At 57.9% G+C, this 25137-nt stretch overlaps 1 protein-coding gene across 4 annotated transcripts; it reads right to left on the bottom strand.

Moving 5' to 3' along the window:
• Positions 1 to 510: 510 nt before the first annotated feature.
• On the bottom strand, positions 511 to 9437 carry XIRP1 (xin actin binding repeat containing 1). 4 transcript variants are annotated; one of them, XM_017343685.3, is made up of 3 exons: positions 9278 to 9437; positions 3260 to 6599; positions 511 to 2832 (listed from the first exon to the last, which is right to left on the bottom strand). In XM_017343685.3, the coding sequence occupies exons 2-3, from the start codon at positions 6593 to 6595 to the stop codon at positions 2824 to 2826; spliced, it is 3345 nt and encodes a 1114-aa protein (XP_017199174.3). In that variant the 5' UTR covers positions 6596 to 6599; positions 9278 to 9437; the 3' UTR covers positions 511 to 2823. The 4 variants fall into 4 exon arrangements, with proteins under 4 accessions (XP_017199174.3, XP_069907105.1, XP_008258498.3 ...); XM_070051004.1 differs by having other exon boundaries at positions 3260 to 6596; positions 9278 to 9435; XM_008260276.4 differs by having other exon boundaries at positions 511 to 6599.
• Between the last annotated feature and the right edge of the window lie 15700 nt (positions 9438 to 25137).

Below are 25137 nucleotides of genomic sequence, written 5' to 3'. Positions count from 1 at the left end.
GTCCCTTTCCTCTAGTGCCTACAACAGGCCTGGCACACAGCAGGTGTCCAGTGCTTTCTGCAAGGCAGAGAGGAAAGGGCCCTTCAAGTCATTCCAGTTTTTCAGGCCAGGATCTGGGCACTCCCCTTCCCAGGGGCCCTGTGCTTGGCCCACAGCACTTGGCCATCGCGGCACTGGGATTCTCCTGGTGTGAGATCCTCTCACTGTTCCAGGCCCATGTGGGCTGCTGTCCTGCTCTGGGACAGGGTCCAAGACCCCTCTCCTCTCAGGCTGACATCCAAGACATCCTGAGGTGTGTGTGTGTGTGTGTGTGTGTGTCGGGGGGACAACAGGGGAGTGGGCACGAGCCTTCTGGTTCTCAGCCAAGATGGCAGAGAAAGGGGTTTTTCCCCAGAGCCTTCTACCACTGCTGTTGCTACCAGAACGGGGTACCTGGAGGTTGTGGCTGTTTCCCCCGACGGAGGGAACACAGGCTCTGGAACAGATGCCCAGGCAGCCAGACATGCAGGGTGGAGAATAAAATGAGTTTATTCAGACTGTATCCTTCCATTTGGGGTGCAGAGTGGGAGGCAGTGAGGGGCACAGGCAGGCAGTGTGCACTGGGCTTCCGGGGATGCTGCTGATTGCTGACCCTTGTTGGGTGACCTTGGGGTAGCAGCTGAGTGATGGGGATGGAGGGGCTGGCAGCCAGGGCCTTGCGGAGCCCTCGGACCAATCCCAAACAGAGACTGGTGCTGTGTGCATTTGGCCCGGGTCCTCTCCAGGGACTGAGAGCAGATGGCTGAGAACAGTGAGACTCCTAACAGGAGAAGTAAAGGCTGAGTGTGGGGGCTTCTACTCTGGCAGCGGTGTGCAAACTCACGCGTGTCGGTGCATGGGCCAGGCCTGGGTGGGGTACGTGTGCGTGTCTGTACATAGCATACCCTCCACATGCAGCCTGCCCTGCTCAGTGGGCCTCTTCCCAGCCTTTCTTCCCCCTTTTGCAAGAATGGAAGCCACACGAGCAAGTGGCCCCCAGCAGTCCTTTCTCCTTGGCCTCACCCTGTGTGTGCTGGAGGTAGGCAGCTGCCTCAGTCCTTGGGCCCTGGACAGTGACACCCCATGACAAGCAGGAGGCTGTCATGGAAACAGGGGCTCATTGGGCAGCTGGCTGGGAGGGGCTGCGGGGCACCCAGGCCATGTCGGCCTCTGCCAGACCACTGCTGAACCCAGCAGGGCTGTGCAGGAAGTGCCGCAGCAGGGGGGAGGCGTGGCGCCCCGCATGGGAGCCTGGACCTCTGGGCGGCTCTGCCTGCTCCGTGACAGTGGTGGAGGAGGCGAGGACGGTGTTTCCAAACTGGTCCACCTCCTCATACTGCTCTGTCACGGTTCTCGTGGCTCCGTAGTGCTGGGAGCCGCCCGGCCCCGTCTGCAGCTCCAGCACGGTCTTCTGCCGCCCCGTGGACAGAGGGCTGGCTGAGGCCGGCGCAGGCCTGGGCTGTCCGGGGCACTGGCTGACCTCCTTCCTAGCCTCGGCCTGGCCCAAGTCCTGAGATGAGCGTGCGCTTTTCCCTGCGACATCAGGGCTGTCCTTAGGGTTGCAAGTGTCCGGAAGCTTCCTGGTGGCTGACTGGATGGAGATGAAGGTTGGGGAGGAGGGTGAATTTCTGCTGGAAGGCAGGACTCGAGGGAGGCCCGAATCGTCTCTCGATGTCTCCGGCCTCCTGGTAGGAGGGACGGTGGAGGCTGCTCGACCTCTGGCCTCTGTCTGATTTCTGAGCTCAGCTTGGCCCTTGGCCTCAGGGTGGCCTGCAACCCGTGCTTGGCTCTTTGTTACAATTTGACTCCCAGAGCCACTGGGCCTGGCTCTGCTGCTGGCCGTGACATTGACCTTGTGGGCACTGTGGCCCTCCTGGGGTCCCTGGGTATGGCCCGTAGAGTTAGCTTCTGGCTGGAGGCTTGACATGGAGCTAAGGGCCTTGTGCACAGCTTCTTCGATGTCCAGCAGCCTGGCCAAGGTCTGTTCTTTCAGCCGGGCAACCTCTGTGCTAACCCGTGTCAGCTCCCCGAAGGCCTGCTCCACCGAGGCCTCGGGCGTGCGGGGGGCGGCAGGAGCCTGCGGGGCGGTCCCTGCCAGCTGGGGCACAGCCTCAAAGAGCCTCCGCAGGGCCTGCACATCCACACTGCTTGCAGCCTCTTCCTCCAGGGCTTGCACCTGACTCAGGAGGCCTTGGAGCTCCTGCTGGCTTCCCCGTGGAGCCTCAGGGCTCTCAGGGGTCCCCAGGTTGGCGTCTCCGCGGGGCTGCCTTCCTGGGGGACTGGAGCCCTGTTGCGGTGGCTTGAGGTCACAGTTGAGAACGTTGAGCTTAGGGGGCTCAGGGCTCTGGGCGTTGCTTCTCACAGCCTGACTCTTGCTGGGCCTGGAGGCCATGGTGGGGAAGCCATGTACAGGGCTGGGCTGGCTGTGTCCCTGGGGGCATCCAGGGAGAGGCCTCCCGCCCTGGCCTGTCGTGGTCGCGGGAACCTGGGTCGCTGGGAGGATGGCTGTCCCCGGCTCACCTTGTCTGTTTCCTTGCTCTGGCTCTGAGGAGGAGCTGTGGGATGGAGCCGAGGGCATGGGCAGCCTCCGAGGGGGGTGCATCTGGGCCAGGTACGCAGGTTTGGGGGGCACCTGAGGCTTCTTCCGTGGAGGCTCCGGTCTGGGGGTCTCTGTCTGCGACCCCCCAGGGTCTCTCTGGCCGGCAGGGCTGCTGTGGGAGTGAAGAAGGGGGTCCGGCAGGGGCTCAGAGGCCTGCTGGATGGAGTCCTCCTCCGGACGGGCTCGGGCTGGGAAGGCAGGTCCTGTCACAGCAGCTGGGAGAGCAGGAGGGGGAGGAACAGAGGCATTATGGGAGTGCAGGCTGGCACCTGTAGCCTGGGGCCCAGAGGCCAGGGTGTGGCGGGCTAGAGGGGCAGTCTTCAGGGCGTTCTCTGGAGCTTGGAGGCCTCCCAGGGAAACTTGTGCCGTGACCTTCCCCGGAGGCCCCCTGGCCCTCTGTGTGTGGCCCTCTGGCTCCTCGTGCTGTGGCTCAAGAATCTGAGCTGGGCCTCTCTCGAGTGGGTTGGGAGGCTGGGCCCTGAGGGCAGTCTCCCTGACCCCGGGCTGGGGGTGCTCCTTGGGAGGCTGGACGACCCTGGGTGGCTCGCAGGTCCGCACAGGGTGAGCGGTGTAGATGCCATCCTGAATCCTTCCCCACCCCCCAGGCAGCCCTCTGGGCAGTGCTTTCTCTTCCCCACTGACCTTTCTGGGGGCTGCTGGGATCCTGGGGTCACCTCCAGCCACAGGCCTGGTGTTGCTGTGGGGAGCGCCAGTGGCGGAGGCTGGTGCTTGCAGGCCATCCTGGACGGGCATGGGAGTGGCTGTGGGGGCAGAGCCCTGCTTGTGCCTGTTCAGGACTTGCTGGTGCAGGCTTTGGGCCTCGGCTGTTGCCATCCGCAGGCTCTGCATGGCGGCCTGGAGGTCTGGGGCCCCAGGGCCTGGAGGAGTGGCCGTGGCTCCTTCTGCCTCTGCCACGGCTGCCACCCCCCTGTGCCCAGTGTGTCTGTTTCTCTGCTCTTCTGTGACCTTCGGTGAAGTTGGGGCTGCAGCCTTCCCAGCCAGAGGGGTGGTCTTCGCAGTGGCCTGAGGTGGGCTGGGGGTGGCCCCCGGGCCTCTCAGATGCCCCATCCCCATGCCAGGGTCCAGTGGGGGAACGTGGATGATGCTCTCTGTTGGGGGCGGCCCCTGGGCCCCCTCGCTGGCGGGCACCGCACTTGGGTCCGCTGGTGGCTCCCACCGCAGACTGTGCAGGCCACTGAGGTCTCCTTTGTCTATGCAGCTGGCCAGCAGCTGCACACTGCTCCTCTCGGGGGCCCTGCTGCTTAGCTGGGGCTGGAGGGAATAGGCGGTGAGTGCCACCAGGCCCTGCTCTGTCTCCTGTATCACCAGTCCCGTCCTCATCATGGAGGTGCCAAGGCTGCAAGCCAGCAGCTGCTGGAGCTTGGGGTCCATGTCTTCAGTACTCCCACTGCTGCCCGGAGCTGGCAACCTCAGTGGCTGGAGCTGCAGCTGCCCAGCTGGGTCCTCCTGCACCAGCAGCCCCTGCTGGTCCACGTCTGGCCGGCGTAGCACTTGGCGGACAATCCTGGGAAGCTCACCAGCCACCAGCTCCTCCTTCCGGATGTAGGGGCAGCCCTGCCCTGGGCCTGGGAGCACGTACTTGGCGAGGCAGAGCTCACCTGGGCCTCGAGACTCCATGAGGATCCCTCCATGGTGCAGGATGCCGGGCGTGGCGTGCAGAGCCCGCAGGGTCCCCTCGGCTGCAGTCTCCTGCCTCTCGGGCATCCCGTTGCCCGAGGGACTCGCGGGCTGCTCTTCCTGCAGGTTGCCCCCTCGGATGCTCTCAGCTGCCAGGGAGCCCATGGGGCAGTTCTCAAAGAGCCAGGTGAACTTGTGCACTGAACCTGCGGGGATGGGCTCAGCAGGGACCCGGGATGTTTGCTCGTCACCCTTGCCTGCCTCCAGCGCTTGGAAAACCTCCTTCTGCCGAGACACCTGCCCTGAAGGGATCTCCACCCGGCTGCAGTATCGCACGGGCCCCCTTCCGCAAGGACGGCCCGAGGCCGGCAGCGGCTCCGTCTCGAAGACGTGTCCGTCCGTGTGCCTCTCCCCAGCCTGGACCTGGCTGACCTGTAGATGCTGCTCCCTGGAGCCCTCTGCCTTGTCCAGGGGCTGGGGCTTGAACATCCAGGTGCAGGACCGTGCCTCAGCCTGGGCCGTGGGATCTGGGACTTCCAAGCCTTGCTTCTCCGCCAGCTCGCTCATGGGGCATGTCTCAAACAACCATCGGATGGTCTGCACGTCACCTTTCGGGGGAGCCTCGGGCCGGGGGCCTTCCTGCCTCTGCCCCTCCTCTTCCTGTCGCTCCTGGTGCTCCCGCTGGTGGATCATCTCCAAGGGCTGAGTCTCAAAGAGCCAGCGAGCCGTGCCGACGTCCCCGGCCACCACTTCCTGCCGGGTGATACCCCGCACCACGTCAACGGTGCTGGGGCTGCGGCCGAGTCGGTCCAGCGGCTGCGTCTCAAACATCCACCTGTAGCCTCGCACATCACCCCCGACTACCTGCTCCCTGCTGACAGAGGTGAGGGCGTGAAGGTGGCCCCTGCTGTCCTGCATGGCGTACACTGGGGACCCTGTGGCCTGGGACTGCCCAGTTTCGGCTCTGCTCTCATTGCCAAGGGTGGAAGGCTCGCCCTGCCCAATGCTATCCAAGGGAAGGGTCTCAAAAAGGTTCTTGAAGGTCTTCACGTCCCCCTTCACACCGTCCTCCAGGGGGGCTCTCTGAGAGGGGGGCTCATGCAGGAGCCCCTCCCCCTGCTGGGGCCCCACCCGCTGCAGGTGGCCCACTTGCACCTTGCCTCTGGGAGTGTCCAGGGGCTTCGTCTCAAATAGCCACAGGGTGGAGCGGACGTCGCCAGGGACCACTTCTTCCTTGGGCGGGGCCTCTGCTCCAGGCTCCTCCTCTCCCTTCAGGGTGTCCAGCGCTCGGGTCTCAAACAGATGCCGCTGCTGCTGCACATCTGGACCAGGGGGGACGAGGTCCGGGGATGGCTGGAAGTCCTTCTCATCTACCTCGATCTCCCGGATGGCATCCAGAGGCTGTGTCTCAAAGATCCAGCGCGTGGCACTGACGTCGGGCCGGGCCCCCTCCTCCAGGGAGATCCCCCGGATCACCCGCACCTGGCTGGGGTCCCGGTTGATGGCATCCAGCGGCCTGGTCTCAAAGAGCCAGCGGGCGGTCCTCACCGCGTTGCTTTGGATCTCCTCCCGGCACGCGGCCTTGACCTCGTGGATGGCGCCCTCGGAGTCCTGGATGGCACACAGCGGCTCTGTTTGGAACAGCTTCACCGTCTTCTTCACGTCGCCCTTCAGCTCCTGGATCTCTGAGCGCAGCTCCAAGGGGCTGTGTTCCTGGGTGGAGGGGCGGGAGCCCAGGCGGTCCAGCGGCCGGGTCTCAAAGAGCATCCTGGTGCCCTGCACGTCCCCGCTGGCCGCAGGCTGCCTCACGGCAGCCCCCAGGGCCTCGGCCTGGCCCAGCTCACCCAGCGGCTTTGTCTCAAACAGCCGGCGGGCTGCGCGCACGTCCCCTCCGGCCGGCCGGGGTTCGGCTGGCTCCCGGTCCGTGCTGTTGGCGAAGGAGCCTTCTTCAAACTTGCGGGAAGTGGCCTGGACGTCGCCGCCCTGCACGGGCTCCCTGGCAGCCGGCTTCTCATGCTCTCCGATGGCATCCAGCCGCCAGTTCTCAAAGATCCAGCGCATGCACTGGACGTCGCCCTCCGTGGGCTCCTCGGAACCGAGGACTTCGGCCAGATCCTCAGCCACGGCCTCGGCCAGGTTCTTGCGGAGCTCGGGGTGGATGTGCCGGTAGAGCCGGCGCAGTTCGCTCGCCTGCCGCTGCTGGTGGAACTTGGAGAAGGACTCCTTGGGAGGCGGCAGCGGCAGGTCCTCCGGGGCTGGGGGCGGGGGGAGGGGCAGGTCCTGTGCCGTCGCCGTGGGGATGACTGGGGAGGGAGCCAGCTGGGTCTGGGCGTCGGCCATCCTTCTGGGGAGAAGGGGGCAGAAGTGAGACTCGGGTTGGGGACAAGTGGCAGGGGACAGGGCCCAGGAGCAGCTTAGAGACTCCCTCGCCAGGTCAGCTGGGCCTGTACCTCACTTTGCCACCTGTATGGTTGGTGGGCAACAGATCTTGAAGTCAGACCTGTGGACCCATCCATCCAGGTGGGATTCTACTTCCCTGGGGTCACCTGGATTGCTAGGGAGCACTGCTGGCCACAAAGCTAGTTCCTTCAACCCCACAAAGGATGTCCAGGCCTCCGGCGGGAAAACCGAATATGTCTCATCCTCCCCTTTGGCAAACTCAGTTTTCCCTGGTAGATTCCCAAGGAAGTGGCCCCGGGGAATACTGACTTAAAGAGTCTTAGTCATGAAGAGGGAGTTCCCTAAACTGAGGTTTGGGCTTCCCCCACAGAGGTGAAATTCCCCTGGCAGAACACCAGAGGGCGCACTTGCCTCTTGGACCGGGAACTCTGCCCAACCTTGGCTCACAACTCCCTCCAACCTTTCCCAGACTCCGGGAGGCGGCAGCCCACGCCACAGCGGAAGCAGTGGAGGCCCAGAGAAGGGGATTGCTCACCAGATGTCCTGTGGTCAGACAGAGCCAAATTCTGAATCCCAGGTTAGGGTTTTTGTGCTGTACTCCCATGACTCAGACGATCTGGGCTTATGGGGGCTAACCAGGACCCTTTGTAATTACAGTTGGGGAAACTGGGGCCCAGAGTCGGATCCTAGTGAGTGAGTGACAGGTACTGCCGGCTCAGGGTCCCTAGACCCGATTAGGAACTGGTCCCCAAAAAGAAGGTGGGAGGTGGGAAACTTTCTAACTGGCGTGGTGCCCCTCTGTCCCCCAGCAGGTTCTCCCAGGAAAATGTGAAGGTGACACCCGAGGGGTGGGGGCCCAAGGCCCCACCCCTGGCGCGTGGAGACCCCTCCCCAGCCACGTACAAACAGGCAGCATTCTAAGGGCTCAGCTGAGACCTCTTCCTGCAGGCCTCCATCATCACTGGGCCTGCACCTGGCTCCTGGTCCTCCGCTTCCTTTCTTCCCACGTGAATCAGCTTCCACCAGGACGTGGCCTCTCCCTAGTTCTACCCCTCGGCCCTCAAACCCTCCCCTGCTCTCCATCCCACGTCTGTCTTATCAGTCCTGTGACAGGTGTCTTGATAGTTCCCAGAGGCCATTAGGGAAAGAATGTTCACCGCCCCCCCCCAACCGCCTCCCCCACTGACCCTGACCCACTGCTCCGTTCTACACTTGGTGCTAAATATAGCTGAGGTCCTGGCCTCAGAACAGCAGCCCAGGGCTCAGCCAGTGGGGACCTGGGCTGCTCGTGGTTCAGCCAATCCTCTTTGTCATCCTGGTCTCCCCAATCCTGCCTCCTGAGTGGGTGCCAGGCCATTGGCTTGCGAGTCAAGTAGTGACCTTCCCGTGGTGAAAGGGACTCGCAGGTGGAGCAGGTGCAGGGACACTGGCAGCAGGTGGGGGCGGGAGCTCCTTCTATGGCTGTCTCGGAAAGAGGAGAGGGGAAGCTGACCACTTGCCCAGCCGGCCAGCCGTGTCCAGCAGAGGTGTGGGAGCCCCTGGGGAGCGTGAGCTCTGGGACCTGCAGCTACAGTCCCACCTCAGTGTCTGCCCAAGGCAGACCTGCCCCTTCCTGTCACTCCAGTGTGGCCCGAGCAGCCACCAGCTCCACCCCGCCCCCACCCCCAGGAATCCCCAGAATGCAGGGGAGGGAGTCACACCGAGGGAACCTCAGAGGTCACTGACTCGACTCAGAGAGGGAAACAGGTCCCTGGAGGGGCAAGGAGCTGTCTGTGGGGGCTCAGGAAGGCAGAGGCAGCTTCCTGCCCCTCATCTCCTGCACCTTTGTCTGGCCTGAGGTTCCTAGGGCAGGGGAAGGGTGAGGGTGGAATTCAGATTTGGGACAAGACTTAGGGTGAGGTCGATCCCAAGAGCTATCCCAGGGAATGGGCTGCCAGGGCTCGGCTGGGCTCTCAGAACCACCCATCTCTGCCCCAGGCTTCCTCCTCCGCCCAGCCGGCCCCGGATAGCTTTACTTCTGGGCAGACTCAGAACTAGTCCCTGGCCCTGCCTCGAGCCCGCAGCTCGGCCCCCAGGGCTTTAGCACTGGGCAAGACGCTGGCTTGGGGCGGTCATCACGCCCAGGCTCTCGGCCACATCCGGGGGTTGCTGGGCTCAGTCCAGCCCAGGGAGTTATCCCTGGGGCCAAATATGCTAGGACTTTGACCCACGACAGCTGGCACAGGGCTTGTCTCAGCCCTGCACGCTGGGCCCACTTGCTGGGCCCTGTGGCCCACGCCCTCTTCCTCTCTGTCGCTGGTTCCTCCAGACCCTGGGCCCGCCTGGCACCTTCCTGCGAGGGAGTCTCGGAGGGGCTCCTGAAAAGCATTTGTGGACTGTGCCTGGCTGGTGAGGACCTATTTCTTCTGCTGGCCTGGGCCCGCGGCGGCCACTCAGAGGGTTCACGCCAGGCCCAGGTGGGCACAGCCTGATCAGAGACTCATCCGCTGCCCTACACCTACTGCCCATATGTGCCCCCCCCCACCCGAGCCACCCCTCTAACCCTATCCCGCAGGATCCACACGGGATTGCCATCTGGTAGCTGGTCCTGCCATGGAAGGACAGAGCGGGCAGCTTACTCACCGAGGGTCCTGTTTGGCTGGTGGGGGGCGTGGGGACTGTCGCAGGGTGGCCCGGGGGTCTGCCGTTGCTCTTGAGCTTCTTGGCCGGGGGCTGGTTCTGCTCCGTGGGCTCCGCCGTCAGGTGCCTTCTTGCAGCCCTGGCTCTGGGTCTGTGTCCCCTGGCAGCCCCGGCAGCTGCCTTTATCTCGCTGGCTGGGGGTGGGCCAGGGTGGGGCGGGCGGGCTATGTTCAGAGCATTAAGTGGTTCGGTTATTTTTAGGGCTGTGGAAGTCACTCTTGCATCCCGGGGAGTCAGTTACATGTCCTTCGGGCAGGGGAGGAGAAGGGGAGCTTCATTCATCCCCGGTCTTCCCCGGGGAAGGGGTCAGTGACTCAGCCTGCAGTGGGGTGGGGAGCGCCCCGGACTATTTTGAGGGAGTGAATAAGGAGGGCCGTCGGACCTGGGCAGCCTCGGTCCCTAATGCTGTGTCTCCATTGTCCTCTCTGGACTGGCCTTTGCCTCCTGCTGACTTGAGTGCCCGCTGTGCTGGGAGACCCGAGACCCCGCAAGGGGGCATCACCCTCTGTCACCCCCTGAGTGGGGCTCGGCTCTTGTTCTCCCGTTCCCTTGTGCCCCAAATCTTCTCTCCCCCACTCCTCCGTGGGCCCCACGGCTCAGCTCCTTGCAGCCCTGGGTCCAGCATGGCCTGCAGGAAGCACGTGGCGATGCCCAGGCCCCCGATCTATCCGAGAACTCCATGGAGTGGATCTGTGGCCTTGTCTCCTTCTGGACTGTTCTCTCTGACTCACGGCCCAGACTTTCTGGGAATGGAGGGGAGGGGAGGGGTGGCATTCGGGGGCTGACGGTGGGGTTATTTCTGACCCTCGAGTCATCCGCTTCCGAGTCATGGACGGAGTGTGCGTGGGGGGGAGGGGGCAGCTCCTTGCTGCCCGGAGCCCGAGGGGCCTGGCAGGCTCAAGGTCCCCGTACTCAGTCCAGGCTGGTGAGGACATCAGAGGGCCACGCACAGCGCACGTGACAGGGGCTTTTGTCCCGGATGGGAGGCCTGGCCCCAGCTCCGTGTCTAAGGGTTAGCAGGTGCCCTCTGTCACCTGGCAGGCACAGTCTTCCTTCAGTGTCGGGGGTGACACTTAGGCATGGCTCACTTTTTCCGTGCAGTCAGTAGCAGTCAGGTGGCGGCGGTGGCTGGGACATGTGGGAGCCCCGGCTCCCTGCTCTCCCCACCTCTTTCTTTCTTTCTGTCTTTCTGTCTTTCTGTCTTTCTGTCTTTCTGTCTTTCTGTCTTTCGACAGGCAGAGTGGACAGTGAGAGAGAGAGACAGAGAGAAAGGGCTTCCTTTGCCGTTGGTTCACCCTCCAATGGCCGCCGCGGCTGGCGCACCACGCTGATCCGAAGGCAGGAGCCAGGTGCTTCTCCTGGTCTCCCATGGGGTGCAGGGCCCAAGCACTTGGGCCATCCTCCACTGCACTCCCGGGCCACAGCAGAGAGCTGGCCTGCAAGACGGGCAACCGGGACAGAATCCGGCGCCCCAACCGGGACTAGAACCCGGTGTGCCGGCGCCGCAAGGAGGAGGATTAGCCTAGTGAGCCGCGGCGCTGGCCCCACCTCTCCTTTCTTCCCCGTGCTGTTGGCAGTCCTGTCCACCTGCTGCTCAGAATCCCAGGTCTCCCTCGGCGGGGCAGGGACATGGCCATTTGCCCTGTTTGATTCCAAGGGAAGGAGCCGGGCCCCTCCCGGAGCCTGGGGATATGGAGAGTGCTGCTTCCTTGGGTGGTTTGGAGAACGGTGCGAGTGAACGTGCGGCCGGGGTTTAGGATACGGCAGGACGGCAGGACGGTAGCAACACCTGTGCACAGGTTCTGATCAGGACGGTAGCAACACCTGTGCACAGGTTCTGATGAGAAGGGTGGTGTAGGCGGGCCTCACTCTCCCCTTTGCCTTCAGGGGAGAACGTTTTTCTGCCATACAGCCGTGCTGTCTAGAACACTCGTTACTAGCCACGTGGCTACTACAATTTAAATACAATAAAAAGAACTTCAGCTTGTTTGCTGTGCCCGCCACATTGTAAGTGTCACGCAGACACACGTGGCTAACCATGGCCATACTGGACAGTGCGGTCCGTTTCTACTTTTGTGGAAGGTTCTGCTGGACGGTGCTGTTGTGGACAGTAAACATCTCATTACATGCAGCATTCCCATCTTTGCCTTGGCAGCCAGGGAGCTCCAAGCGAAATTCTTAGTTTTCTTCTACTTTATGGCATAAGCCCTGTGGCCTCAGTCATCTGTTTCTGACGTCCCCCAGAACAAGGGGCTTTCAGTTTTAAAACTCAGAAAATTATTTAAAAAAAGAAAAAAAAACTCTTTATATTTACTCCCCTCCCCTGACACCAAAAAGCCTCAGAAAGTTCTGAGAAAGCCAGGACAAGTTGGCCTCTCCTTGTGTCACGTCATCATGATGTCAGCCACGAGGCTGTCACGGCACTGAGTCTGGCATTATTCACGGAGTGTCTCAGTGGTATCACAAAAGGTAAACCGAGGCACAATACATTCACAGTTTATTTATGCAAACAACATGTCGCAGATCAGCTCCCAGCTGGAAGTGTTCAGGAGCTCCACCAAGCACGTGCACACAGGAGGCTTTCATGGGCGGGACACAGAGGTTAAGGGGAGGCTGTGTGGCAGGTTGGTTAGACAGGAGCCTTATTTGGTCTGTCCCACAGGACAGCGTCCGGTTATAGGAGTTTGTTGGCCGCTTCCGATTGGTTACACTTAAGACCCAGCTTTCTTTCTTCTTCTTCTTCTTCTTCTTTTTTTTTTTTTTTTTTTTTTTTGACAGGCAGAGTGGACAGTGAGAGAGAGACAGAGAGAAAGGTCTTCCTTTGCCGTTGGTTCACCCTCCAATGGCCGCTGCGGCCCGCGCACCGCGCTGATCCAAAGGCGGAGCCAGGTGCTTCTCCTGGTCTCCCATGGGGTGCAGGGCCCAAGCACTTGGGCCATCCTTCACAGCACTCCCTGGCCAGAGTAGAGAGCTGGCCTGGAAGAGGGGCAACCGGGACAGAATCCGGCACCCCAACCGGGACTAGAACCTGGTGTGCCGGCGCCGCAAGGCGGAGGATTAGCCTAGTGAGCCGTGGCGCCGGCTACCCAGCTTTCTTTAATGTAGGCAATTTTACAAACAGGTCAGGCAGAGCCGGTGCTGTGGCTTAGTGGGTAAAGCTCATGCCTGCATTGCCCACATCCCATATGGGCGATGGTTCGAATCCTGGCTGCTCCACTTCCGATCCAGCTTCCTGCTATGGCCTGGAAAAGCAGTGGAAGATGGCCCAAATGCTTGGGCCCCCACACTCCATTTGGGGAGTGAACCAGCAGATAGAAGGACCCCCCACCCCAACACCTCTCTGTAACTCTGCCTTTCAAATAAATAAATAAATCTTTAAAAAACAAAAACAGGTCAAGTTCAGTGTCACCTGTGAGTGCAAATCAAGCCAGGATGAGGTCACTTAGGAGACCTTAACGGCTTTGTCTGCACTGGGGTTTTTCTATGTCAAACCATTTTGGGAATTAGTGCACACACTGAGGCTGATCGGTCGGTCTGAAGGAAAAGGCAGAGACTGAAGGGAGCTGTGTGCCGGGTGTGGCTTCCCAGGCACCCGGGCCCTCCTGGACCCCACTGCCTCCCCGTCTCCAGGGCGCCAGCCCTACCACACCCTCCCTCCAAGTGGGGATCCTCCAAAGTCGCAGCTCGTGCCTTCATCTCCCTCTGCTCTAAGGAGGAGGCGGCCGCCCTGTGGTTCTGGAGAGACAGCGTCCAGAGATGGTGTGAAGGCAGCCCACCTCGGTTCCAATCCACGTGCAACTGGCAAGCTTCTTTCTGTTTTAAATCGGAGGGTTATTATTTAAACTTTTTTTTTTCATTTTATTTGAAAGGCAGAGAGAAATTTCTTTTAAAAAATATTCTGTTTATTTATTTGAGAGACAGAGTTACAGACAGAAGAGACAGAGAGAAAGGTCTTCCATCTGCTGCTTCACTCCCCAGATGGCCACAATGGCTGGAGCTGGGCTCATCAGAAGCCAGGAGCCAGGAGCTTCTTCTGGGTCTCCAATGCCAGTTCAGGAGCCCTAGCACTTGGGCCGGGGCCATCTTCTACTGCCTTCCCAGGCCATCGCAGGGAGCTGGATCGGAAGTGGAGCAGCTTGGACTACAACTGACACCCAAACGCCACGCAGGTAGAGGCGTTAGCTCACTGTGCTGCAGCGCCGGTCCTGAGATGGAGAATTTGACATCCACTTTACATCCCCAAATGCGTGCACCAACCAGACTGGACCAGGCTGAAACCAGCAGTCTGTAGCTCTGCCCGGGTCTCCCATGTGTGTGGCAGGGAGCCAGCTGCTTGAGCCATCACCTGCTGTCTCCCACAGTAGGCATCAGCAGGGCGCTGGATGGGCAGTGGAGTTGCTGGGATGCCACCCAGGCACTGCGGCGCGGGATGCTGGGGTCCTGTGCAGCGACGTAAGCCACTGGGCCGAACGCCCACACTTGGCACATTTTGCAACCTGTCTGTTCCTCAGATGCCCCGTCAGTAACAAGGGAATGGTAATTGTGGCTACCGCAAAGCCTTGTTGCAAGAAACACACACAGGAGCTTCTTGCAACCCCTGGTGTCCGTCAACAGTCCTTCCAAAAGTTCCTGGAAAGGGCACATGACTTTAAATTTCTACGAATTTATTGAAACCTTCTCGTAAGATACAGAGCTTGGAGCAGGCCTGGCCCAGAGTAAACTCAATAAATGACTAACGCTGGGGCAGGCGCGTGGACTAGCAGCCGGGCCTTCCGCTTGGTGGGGCCCGTGTTCCACGCCCGTCTCCAGGTCCCGACGCCAGCTTCCCGCGGACGCGCACCCTGAGAAGCAGTGGTGCTTTTGATTGTCCACTCACGTGGGAGAGCGGGGTTGAGTTCCGGCTCCTGGCTTCCGCCGGGCCCTGGCCCCGCCCCTTACTTCCGGGTCCCAGGTGGCATCCGGGCTTCCCGCTGGCCCGCAGGTGGACGCGGGTGCCAGGGCAGGCCGGGCTGGGTCTGCTCAGCCTCTCGGTCCCCAGGGAGGCACTTGAATGCAGAGAAGGGGCTTCGTGCTCTGGGCTCAGCGCCAAGGCGAGCGCACGTGAGGGGAACGTGAGGCGGCCGCCGCCGAGGCCCCGTTTCCCAGGGGCAGCGAGTGGGGCCTGGTGTCAGCCTGCCTGGGATCCCGTTGCCCGTCTGTCCCTCGCTGTGTATCTGACCGCTGGGAGTCCGGCTTCGGGAGCAGGGTGTGGGGGGAGCCAGCGCGGTGACCTCCCCGGGAGGGGATCCCAGTGAGGGGAGGCTTGTCGCCTCTGGAAGCCGCTGCGGCTTCCTCTTCCTGGTTCCTTTCCGTTGTTTATTTATATTTTAAACATTTATTTATGGATTCGAGGGGCAGCGTTACAGAGGGGTCTGCAGTGGTTCACTCGGCTGGTTCAGGCCCTAAATGGCTGCCGCGGCTGGAGCTGGGCCGATCCGGAGCCAGGAGCCAGGAGCCTCCGCCGGGTCTCCCACGCAGGTGCAGGGGCCCAAGGACTTGGGCCATCCTCCACTGCTATCCCAGGCCATAGCGAAGAGCTGGATCAGAAGAGGAGCAGCTGGGACTAGAACCAGCGCCCAGAGGGGTGCTGGTGCCACGGGGCGGGTATTAACCTACTGCACTGCACTGCCAGCCTCCTCATTTTTTTTTTTAAAGAAATTTATCTAATTGAGCTGGCACAGTGGTGTAGTGGGAACACCCACTGCCGCCGTCCCATATGGGCACCAGTTCTAGTCCCAGCTGCTCCACTTCCTGTCCAGCTTCCTGCTAATGAGCCTGGGAAAGCAGTGGAAGAGGGCCTGGGTGCTTGGGCGTCTGCACCTCTGCCTCTCTGTAACTTTGCCTTTCAAATAAGTAAAATAATTTTTTTTTAAAAGAGCCCACCCACCCGCGCTCACTGCCCCATTTTACACCTGGGGAAACAGAGGTTGGGTGTGGCCCTGGGTGCCCAGGGTGGAGAACAAAGCTGTTTCAGGCAGGCTTCTCCCCAGTGTCACAGCTCCAGCTCCGTGAGCCTCGCTCTGTCCATCTGCACAATGGGCACAGGGCGCGTTGGCTACAAGCGGATGGGGGAGGGTGATTTAGGCAGAGGGTCGCAGGCACGACACGCGATGCATGGGACGTGGGAGCAGCTGGGAGGGCAGCAGGCTGGGCTAGGAGGGCTGAGTCCTTAGAGACAGGAGGCAGGGCCCAGAGCCTGTCGCTGCAGCCTGGTGCTGGGAGGGGTGGAGGGCAGATGAGGAGGAATTGGCCACACCTGGAAACACTAAAACCTGCACCATCTGAGTGGTGTGGCCCAGTGGGCGGGCCCGCAGGGCACGTCCCTGGCTGGCTGGCTTGGGGAAGGGGCTGGACAGTGGGAGTTGGGGGCTGGGGAGCAGGGTGACTGGTGGGGCAGGGACCGGACAGGTCGCTCTGGACGAGGTGAGCGTGAGATGCCAGGGTCTCCCAGGCGGAACTGGACTCCAGGTGGCCACCTCATCTGGAGCTAGGGGAGAAGACAGCGCTGGCGCCCTCTGTGTGCAGGTGAGAACTGAGGCTGGTAACGGGGTGTGGGCTTAGGGCCAGGCCTGGGAGAGGGGCTAGCAGCAGAGCAGCAGGAGCCAGAGAGGTGAGGAGAAAGCCTGGAGGGCTCGGGGTGAGCAACCCCACTGCTCCTCCGAGGCATCATGGGTCTAACAGGCGTCCACACAGAGGTCAGACAAATCAGCCCTTGAGGGTGTTCAGGTGGCTTGCAATGCCCACAGTGGCCAGAAGGCGGCAGCACCACACCGAGAGACATTTCATGTAGCTGCATTTCATAACACTTTGCACAGGGGCTGTGTGCTGGACTCTGGGGTGAGCACTGGAGATTTTACATTCGTACCCAAATTGTGTATCTATATATATTCTCACGGAGCCTACGTTTTAGCCAAAGAGGCAGTTAATTATTAATTAATCTCGCAACTGGCAGTGAAGTCTCCAGACTCCAAAACTTGATTGCTTTGGTTTAGAGAGGAGTCTTTCTGGAGTGTGTGACCCATGCCCCGTCCTCTTGCCCCGTCCTCCCTGAACAAGAGCTGACCTCGCATGGCAATGTGAGGAGCAGGCTGGAACTTGCGTCGCCCCTGTCAGGAAGTGCAGGGGTGGGAGGTGGTCCCTGAAGAACCTCCAAGACCTCCCCCGTGATAGAAGGAGTCAGCCTGGAACCCTGGAGGGGTCAGAGAAGTCACAAGGCGGGTCCATCAAGGGGGAGGTGGCAGCGGGCTGGGTGGGGACACGGAGGGCTGCGCTGGCCTGGCAACTCCCTGAGGAAGGGAGGTGTCCCCAGCTTCCTCTCTGTCTTCTCCCCAGGCCCCAGCACCCTGCGCTTACTCCTGTTGCCCCTGACTCATCTAGGGTGTAGACAGGGAAGCACTGCTGTGCTCGGGTGCCCTGGGGACACCACTCCCAGGCACCATCCCTTGATAAGGGTGACATAACCTCCAGCCAGCTGCTTACGGTGCTCCCGCCTGCACAGGTTCTTGTCTTGGTGGTGTCCTGTCCAGGACCCTTTAGCAGCTCTTGTCACTCTCGCATGAGAGCCAATGCTGGGGCTGCAGGCCAAGCTCTCCCCGTGAAGAGCCCCCCTTCAGACTTGGGAGAGGAGGAACAACTTTTCCCTTCTGGGATGCACGGTTAGCAGTTAAGATGCCCACATTTCCTGTCACAGGGCCTGGGTTTGGGTCCCAGCGCGGGCTCCTCACTCCAGCTTCCTGCTAGTGCAGTCCCTGGGAGGTGGTGGTGAGGACTCAACTACTGGGGTCCCTGCCACTTAGATGGGAGACCTGGATTGAGTTCCAGACCCCCGGCTTTGTCTGCTCCCAGCCCCGGCTTAAGTGGGTGTTCAGGGAGCAAACTAGCAGATGGGAACACACATTCTGTGTGTGTGTGTGTGTGTGTGTGTCTGTCTGTGTCTGTCCGTCCGTCCGTCCGTCCGTGTCCGTCCCTCTCTCCCTCCTGCCCCCCCCCAAAAAAAAAAAAAAAAAGAGAGCGGTCTTTGCAGATTCCCTCCGCGGCCTGTGCTTCCTCCATTTGCAGGTGCGTGGCAGAGATGGGCTGAAGGACTGGCTCCGGGTTGGCTGCTGGTGTGTCTGGAGTCTGCGCTTCCCTCCAGAGCTGGGGCACTTGACTGGGAGGCAGTCTCCTTGCCTCTGGGGCTCTGGCCCATTCTTTGAGGTTCTTTGAGACGGGAGAGCCTCTTGGAAAATCTCGTCCTGAAGAATGATTTTGCACTTGTGAGAATCCAGCATGCCCTTCAGGGCACCAAGCTTGTTTTAAGCTAAATAATGCAATGAATAGCGGCTGCAGGGGATCAACAGGCCCTCAGAACTGTGCCCATTTCCTTAGCGGGCTTAGCAGGACCTCCTGCCAAGTTACTGCTGCCAGAAATGCCCTTTCTGGGAGATTCACAGCCAGAAAAGAGGCCAGGTAACCTAAGACTCCATGACCTCCATTTGTTCTATGGAAGTTCTCTCCCTTCCCCCTTACCAAGTGGGTTTAGAAACCTCTGTTTTTGTTTCTGGGGAAGTTTCCTCATCTGAAATCTCCCTCACATTAATAAGTGTCGCCTTCTTGTCTGTTATCTCTCTGTCGGCAGTTAATTTGCATCTGCCCTGAACCTGCGTGGGTAGAGGAAAGACTTTTCCTCCCAACACCTCTTCCCTTTGCCACCCACGATTTTGAGTCTGGTGCTGCACTTGATCTTCCTGCCCTGCCAGCGATACTGCATGGCCAAGTTTCTTTCACTCTTTCCTTCCTTCTGGCTCATGCGTCAACTAGATCAGGAGAGACGGAAAACAGAGACCCTGTCGGAGACTTCACAGAGTTCTTACTGCAGGGTGGCGGAATAACGAGGGTACTTAAAAAGTTCGTGGGAAATGGAGTTACAAGGAAGCTTATTTTGCTGCAAAAGGTTTTGCAACCCGTGCGTGGTTTTTCACAATGGACGTTTTGAAGACGCTTCACGTGCCGTCCCGAGACGTGCCACTTTGGCACAAGGTCTGTGTTGAGCTGAAAGCAATGAAGAAGCAGCAGATGCAAGAAAGGCTGTCTGCTCTGCTCTGCTGTTTGCCTGAGAGCAGGACATAACTTGCTGAAGGTGTCCCTCCTCCCCTCTCCCCAGGAAAGACCAAGACCGAAGACTGCTTTAGACCCCTGTCAGCCTGGGAGGGCACCAGCTGAACCCGTGACTGACTCCCTCACCAGCCTCGTCTGTCGCATCTTCCCCACACAGGTGCCTTCCCACGTGTTGCCCCTGGAGGCTTGAGGTCCTTTTTCTGGTTTTGTCTTGTCACCTCTCTGGATGTGGGAACTCAATTCCAGTGTCCTGCATGGGTGGCCGAGATCCAGTCACTTGATCCTACACCTGTTGCCACCTGTGCACTTTAGCAAGAAGCTGGAATCAGAAGCAGAGCAGAACTCAGGCACTTCAGTGTGGGATATGGTCATTTTATTTTTACAGAGATTTATTTTATTTATTTGAGAGGCAGTTACAGACAGAGAGAGGGAGAGACAGAGAAAGGTGTTCCATTTCCTGGTTCACTCTCCAAATGGCTGCAATGGCAGAGCTGGGCAGGTCTGAAGTTAGGAGCCAGGAGCTTCTTCTGGGTCTCTCACGTGGGTACAGGGGCCCAAGGACTTGGGCCATCTTCCACTGCTTTCCTGGGCCATTAGCAGGGAACTGGCTTGGAAATGGAGCAGCCAGGACATGAACCGGTGCCCATATGGGATGCCGACGCTGAAGGTGGAGGCTTATCCCCAGGATGTGGTCATTTTAGTTTATGTCTTTATCACTAGGCCAGATGCCTGCGCCTAAGCCACCTCTATGAGTTACTCTTCACTTGAGTTTTCTCATATATGTGAATGCTGCAGAATTTAGAATGGTGGAGAGAAAATGATTTTTCCTTCCCTACATTACTTTTATTTTTTTAAATATTTATTTATTTGAAAGGCAGAGTAACTGAGAGGCAGAGGCAGAGAGAGAGGTCTTCCATCTGCTGGTTCACTCCCCAAATGGCGACAATGGCTGGAGCTGGGCCAATCTGAAGTCAGGAGCTGGGAGTTTCTTCCAGGTCTCCCATGTGGGTACAGGGGCCCAAGGACTGGGGCCATCTTCTGCTTTCCCAGGTCAAAGCAGGGGACTGGATTGGAAGTGGAGCATCTGGGACCCGAACTGGTGCCCACTGCACCTACGTAGGAGACCCGGAAGAAGCTCTTAGCTCCTAATTGGGGAGTGAACCAGAGGCTGGAAGACCTACCTCTTTCTCTCTCTCTCTCTCTCTCTCTCTCTGTGTGTGTGTGTGTGTCTCTCCTTCTCTCTCTGTGTAACTCTTTCAAATAAATAAATCTTTAAAAACAAAACAAAAAAACAAAGTTAATGGCCAGGATGGTGGCAGATGAGTTTGGCTTGTTTGCATTCTGTCTGGTGTAATTATATTTGAGTGCAATGTGACACAACAGGTGGCTGATTATGTAGTGACTGGAAAAAAATAAATCACTAGCCTGCCTGGGCTGCCGTAGGCAGATACCATGGATGGGTGGCTTAGACACCAGGCATTTCCTTCTCCCAGTTCTGGGGGCTGCAAGCCTCAGACCAGTGTGCCTGCTCATTCAGGCCGGGGAATCCACTGGCTCACGTGACCTCAGGAGGAGGGGTTGTTAACCCTTCTAAAGACTACCTGGAGAGGTGAGGTCACCCTTCCCCCTGTCTGCCAGCAGCTTTAAGCTGTGAGTGGGTGTCTGCTGTCCGAGCGTGAGAGAGCGCTCAAGTGCTGCTGACACTGGGGAAACCCAGCTTCCAGGCCTCTCCCCAGCACGGAACTCACACGTTCCCGCTGACCGCCGGCCTCTGCAGCTTTCACGTGGGCATAACCACCAAAGGGCCTGTCCTCGGTTTACAGGGGAGCCACTGTTCAGATGCTCAGTACTCACGGTGGACGGTGGCTGTGACATCGCATGGTGCGCTTCCAGCAGTAACTCAAACAGACACATTTCCCTGCCTGCGTGGAGCTTACATTCCTGTGGGGGAGAGAGGCAGCATGAGGCCTAGGGTTGTGCTCACAGTTTCCACTCACTGCTGGTAGCTTTTTTTTTTTTTTGGGGGGGGGGGTGCCAGAAGTTTTTTAAGATTCCTCGTGACTCCTGGTGTTCTGCAACTTGACCGTGAAGTGTGTACTTGTGTCTGTTTCCCACCCGGCCTGTTCAGCACTGGACAGGGTGTGTGGGGTCAGTTTCCCACGTGCACAGCGTGTCTTCAGTCACCTCCAGGAATGAACTGAGCCCTGCACTTGTAATCTGAGCGGGCCACTGCCAACCAGCAGACATTTCTGCAAAATTGACAGCGACAGTTGACAAGGACCAAGGTAAACAAAAAGAAAAAAAAATTCCCAGCTGGGATTGAGGGAACCGAAAGCTTTAAACTGCTGATGGGTCTCGCTCTAAATCAGTGACCACTGAAACCTCAAGTGGCCCTGAGTGCTGCCCAGCAGTCACCCTCCTCGTCTCCTCCCCGCTCCCCTAGACAATGGTTTCCGGTCCTGCTGCCCTTCTCAGGCCTCCAGCGAAGCCTCGTCCGTGAAGACTGCCTTCACTCCTTACTCCCGCGAGAAGCAGCAGGATCTGAAGGACCCTTCCATGAGTATGCACCCGCAGATCACCCAGGCTGACCCAGCGCCCACACTCTCTGTGGTCCTCACTGTCACGATGGAGTAACTATGTCCCCTCTTCCTTGAGGCTGGCTCCTGGCTCCTGGCTCCTCCTCAAGGAAGCGACCAGGTCGCTCTGCTGAGTCCTGCTTCCCTGCCCGCTGCGGCACCATTTCCATCAGCATGTAGACACAATACCGTTTTTCACATCTTAAAAAACAGCAACCCAGTGGAGGATGGCCCAAGTCCTTGGGCCCTGCACCTGCATGGGAGACCAGGAGAAGCACCTGGCTCCTGGCTTCGGATCAGCGCAGAGTGCCTGCTGGTCGCATTGCGCCGGCCATAGTGGCCATTGTGGGGTGAACCAATGGAAAAGGAAGACCTCTCTCTCTCTCTCTCTCTCTCTCTCTCTCACTGTCCACTCTGCCTGTCAAAAAACAAGACAAAACAAAACAAAGCAAAAAAAAAAAAAAAAAAACCAAAAACCAGCAACCCCACTCCAGCTACTGCCTTTGTGTCTTCAGCCTACGAAGAGGCTTCAAAACCTTCAGGGAAAATGTGTGTCATGAAAAAACTGTGCAAGGATTTCACAATGTTTTTACACCAAAAGAAACTCATCTTTTAATTCCATTTGAAATTGAAGTTCGCTTGTATTTATCTATCCTTGTTGCCTCCAATTTCTGATCCCCCCTTCTCTGTTTATCAGTGTTTTGCTCTCACAGTTCTGCAAAAGCAAATCGTGTCAAGATCCACAGTGAGCTCCTGATAAAGCCCAGAGTTACTGCTCAGGCTTAAGTTCATCTGGACACAGGAATCACTCTGCTTGGCTTGAGACTGTCCTCACTTGGCTTCTAGCTCCGCCTGCTCCCTTGGCTCCCTGTCTGCCCACTGCTGCCTCTCCGATGTTTACCCTCCCAGTAGTGGACTCTCCATTTAGCAGTTCTTGGGCCTCTTCTCCTTATCTTTGTGAGTTTTCTTTTTAAAGGTCATCTGTTCGTGGTGTCTTTGACCCTAACTCTTCTCCTCTTACCTCAGGATGCATGTGTTTGATTGCCTGTTGAATATCCTCTTCTCTCTCTCTCTCTCTCTTTTTTAAAATATTTATTTATTTATCTGAAAGGCAGAGAGGCAGAGAGAGAGCGAGAGAGAGAGGTCTTGCATCAGCTGGTTCACTCCCCAAATGGCCACAATGGCCGGAGCTAGGCCAATCCAAAGCCAGGTGCCAGGAGCTTCTTTCGGGTCTCCTATGCAAGTGCAGGTGCCCAAGGACTCAGGCTGTCTTCTACTGCTTTCCCAGGTCACAGTAGAGAGCTGGATTGGAAGTGGAGCAGTTGAGCCGGCGCCGCGGCTCACTAGGCTAATCCTCCACCTTGCGGCGCCGGCACACCGGGTTCTAGTCCCGGTCGGGGCGCTGGATTCTGTCCCAGTTGCCCCTCTTCCAGGCCAGCTCTCTGCTGTGGCCCGGGAGTGCAGTGGAGGATGGCCCAAGTGCTTGGGCCCTGCACCCCATGGGAGACCAGGATAAGTACCTGGCTCCTGCCATCGGATCAGCGCGATGCGCTGGCCGCGGCGGCCATTGGAGGGTGAACCAACGGCAAGAGGAAAGACCTTTCTCTCTGTCTCTCTCTCTCACTGTCCACTCTCTGCCTGTCAAAAAAAAAAAAAAAAAAGTGGAGCAGTTGGGACTTGAACTGGCACCCACATGAGATGCCTGCATTGCAGGCAACGGCTTTACCCACTACAGCACAGTGCCAGCCCCTGGATATCCCTTTTCATACTCATTGATGAGCACAGGAATCATATCTGTTCTTCACATGATGCATCCCATGCACTGTATGTTGTATAGTATGTCTGTTAGATATTCAGTACTTGAGGTCGAATAGTCACTTCACCTTGTTCAAGCTCTAATCATTTCACACCTGGCCCTCTGGAACAGCCCCTGCCTGCAGGAGGCAGCCTGTCCTGGCTTGCCTGATAGTCTCCTGGTCTCCTTATTTATTATTTTTGTTTGAAAAGAAGAGTTAGAGAGAGAGAGAGGAGAGAGCTCTTCCATCTGCTGGTTCATTCCCCAAATGGCCACAATGGCCTGGGCTGGACAAGGTTGAAGCGAGGAACCTGGGACTTCCTCCGGGTCTCCTATGTGGGTAGCTGGGGCCCAAGCACTTGGGCCAACTTCCCTGCTTTCGCAGATGCATTAGCAGGGAGCTGGATCGGAAGTGGAGCAGCTAGATTTGAGCTGCTGCTCTTACGGGATGCTGGCATCATGGGCAGTGCTGTAACCTGCTGTGCCCCAATGCTGGCCTCTGCTCTCCTGCTTTTCACACTAGAAGTCCAGTCTCAAGGAAATTTCTCAGCCCTGGGAAACCAGGAGACTTGGTCTCTTCAGATGATTCCTTATGTCTGGTCTCAGTGGATCCAGGGTTACCCTTTTAGAAAGCAAATTTTTATTAACTGCTTCTCTGCTCAAAACCCTTCAGTGGCTTCCCACCACCCTAATCAGAAAGAAAGCCTTCACTTTTAGGGGTCTACCAACTACAGGGTATGCAGGCTTGCAGGCAAACATTGTGTTACGGTTTGGATATTAGTTCAGGTGTCCCCCAAAAGCCATGTTAAAAGCTTGGTTGCCCCCAGACTTGTGCTTGATGGGTTAATGTTAATGGTGATGAATGAAGGTTGGAGACCTGATCCGATTATGGTGTTGTTTAGGAGGTGGGTCTAGGAGGAGGTCCTTAGGCCATTGAGGGCATGATCTCAGAAGGGTGTTCTTGCAAGATCTGGGTTCACTGTAGCCTCTCTGCTTCCTGCCTCACCATGTAACTGTTCCTCTGCACCTGCTCTGCCATCGCCAGCCTCCAGGTGGACTGCTCAGTTGTGAGCAGGCTGATACCGAGGTGTCTGTGGAACTTTCAACTGGCAATGTCCAGAACTGCAGAGAGAATCAAGCATGTCTTTTGTTTGTTAAACAAGAACAGATGGCCCTGGGAAACATTGCAAGAAAGAACTCTAAGAAATTAAAAATATTTGTTAAATTGGAAAAATTCAATGTTGGACAGAAAGATAAAATTATAGAATTAATTTCTGAGGACCCTAATGATAATGTTGTATAAAATTTAGAAATGTCTAAGTAAATATACAATGTATGTATTGCAGCCGTATGTCTCAAACACCCGAGATCCTCAGTGTGCATCTTCCTTACTGAGGACACTCCTCTGTATAACCAGTGTAGTCCTCACATCAGGAAATGAGGAATCAGCACTGGTATAACACTAATGTCTGAGCCAGGGATTACATTCATGGTTCACCAGCCGTCCCTGACATGTCTCTTTCCTGCCTGGGCCGGGATCACACTTTGCATTTTACAAATTTATGCATTTGGGAGGCAGATATAGAGCTCCCATCTGCTGGTCCACTCCTCAATGCCTGCAATAGCCAGGGCAGGGCTGGGACCCAAGCTAGGAGCCAGGAACCCAATCAGGTTTCCCACATGGGTAGCAGAAACCCTGTCACTTGAGCCCTTCATGGCTACTGCTTGGTGTCCTCAATGGCAGGAAGCTGAAGTCAAGAGCTGGAGACAGGTATGGAACCCAGGCACTCAGATATGGGTTGTGGGTTTCTTAGCCATTGTCTTAATTGCTAGACTAAACACCCATCCCACACTTTGCTCTTAACAGTCAAGTCTCTTTAGTTTTCTTCAGTCTGTAAGCATTCCTCATCTCTCCGTGTGTTTCACGACCTTAACAGTGTTAAAATTTGCAGGCCTTTCAGTCTGTAGGACAAAGCTGAGTCTGGTTCCACTGATGTTTCTGCAAGACAAGACTCAGACTTGCATTCCTGGGCAGAGCGTGCGGAGGGGACGCGGTCCTTCTCTCGCTGGGTCACATGAGCAGGCTCATGATACGCACCGTCCCACCACAGGGGATATTGGCTTTATCACCTGCTCAGTTTGGTGCCTGCCAGGTTTCTTCACATCAGCTCACTGTTTCCTGTCTGTGATTGATAAGTTGATGTTCCACATCTCATTAAACCTCTTTCCCTTGTCTTAGTATCCATTGGAAATGTTTGCCTGAAGTGATCATTGTTATAGTGGTTGCCAGAGGTGAT

The sequence above is a fragment of the Oryctolagus cuniculus genome, chromosome 10 (genome assembly GCF_964237555.1).
Source record: "Oryctolagus cuniculus chromosome 10, mOryCun1.1, whole genome shotgun sequence".
Taxonomy (NCBI): domain Eukaryota; kingdom Metazoa; phylum Chordata; class Mammalia; order Lagomorpha; family Leporidae; genus Oryctolagus; species Oryctolagus cuniculus.
This window is presented reverse-complemented; position numbering and strand designations above follow the sequence as displayed.

What these genes read in the sequence shown, in the direction of transcription:
- XIRP1 (XM_008260276.4), bottom strand. Translation starts at nt 6,595, where the DNA reads ATGGCCGACGCCCAGACCCAGCTGGCTCCCTCCCCAGTCATCCCCACG.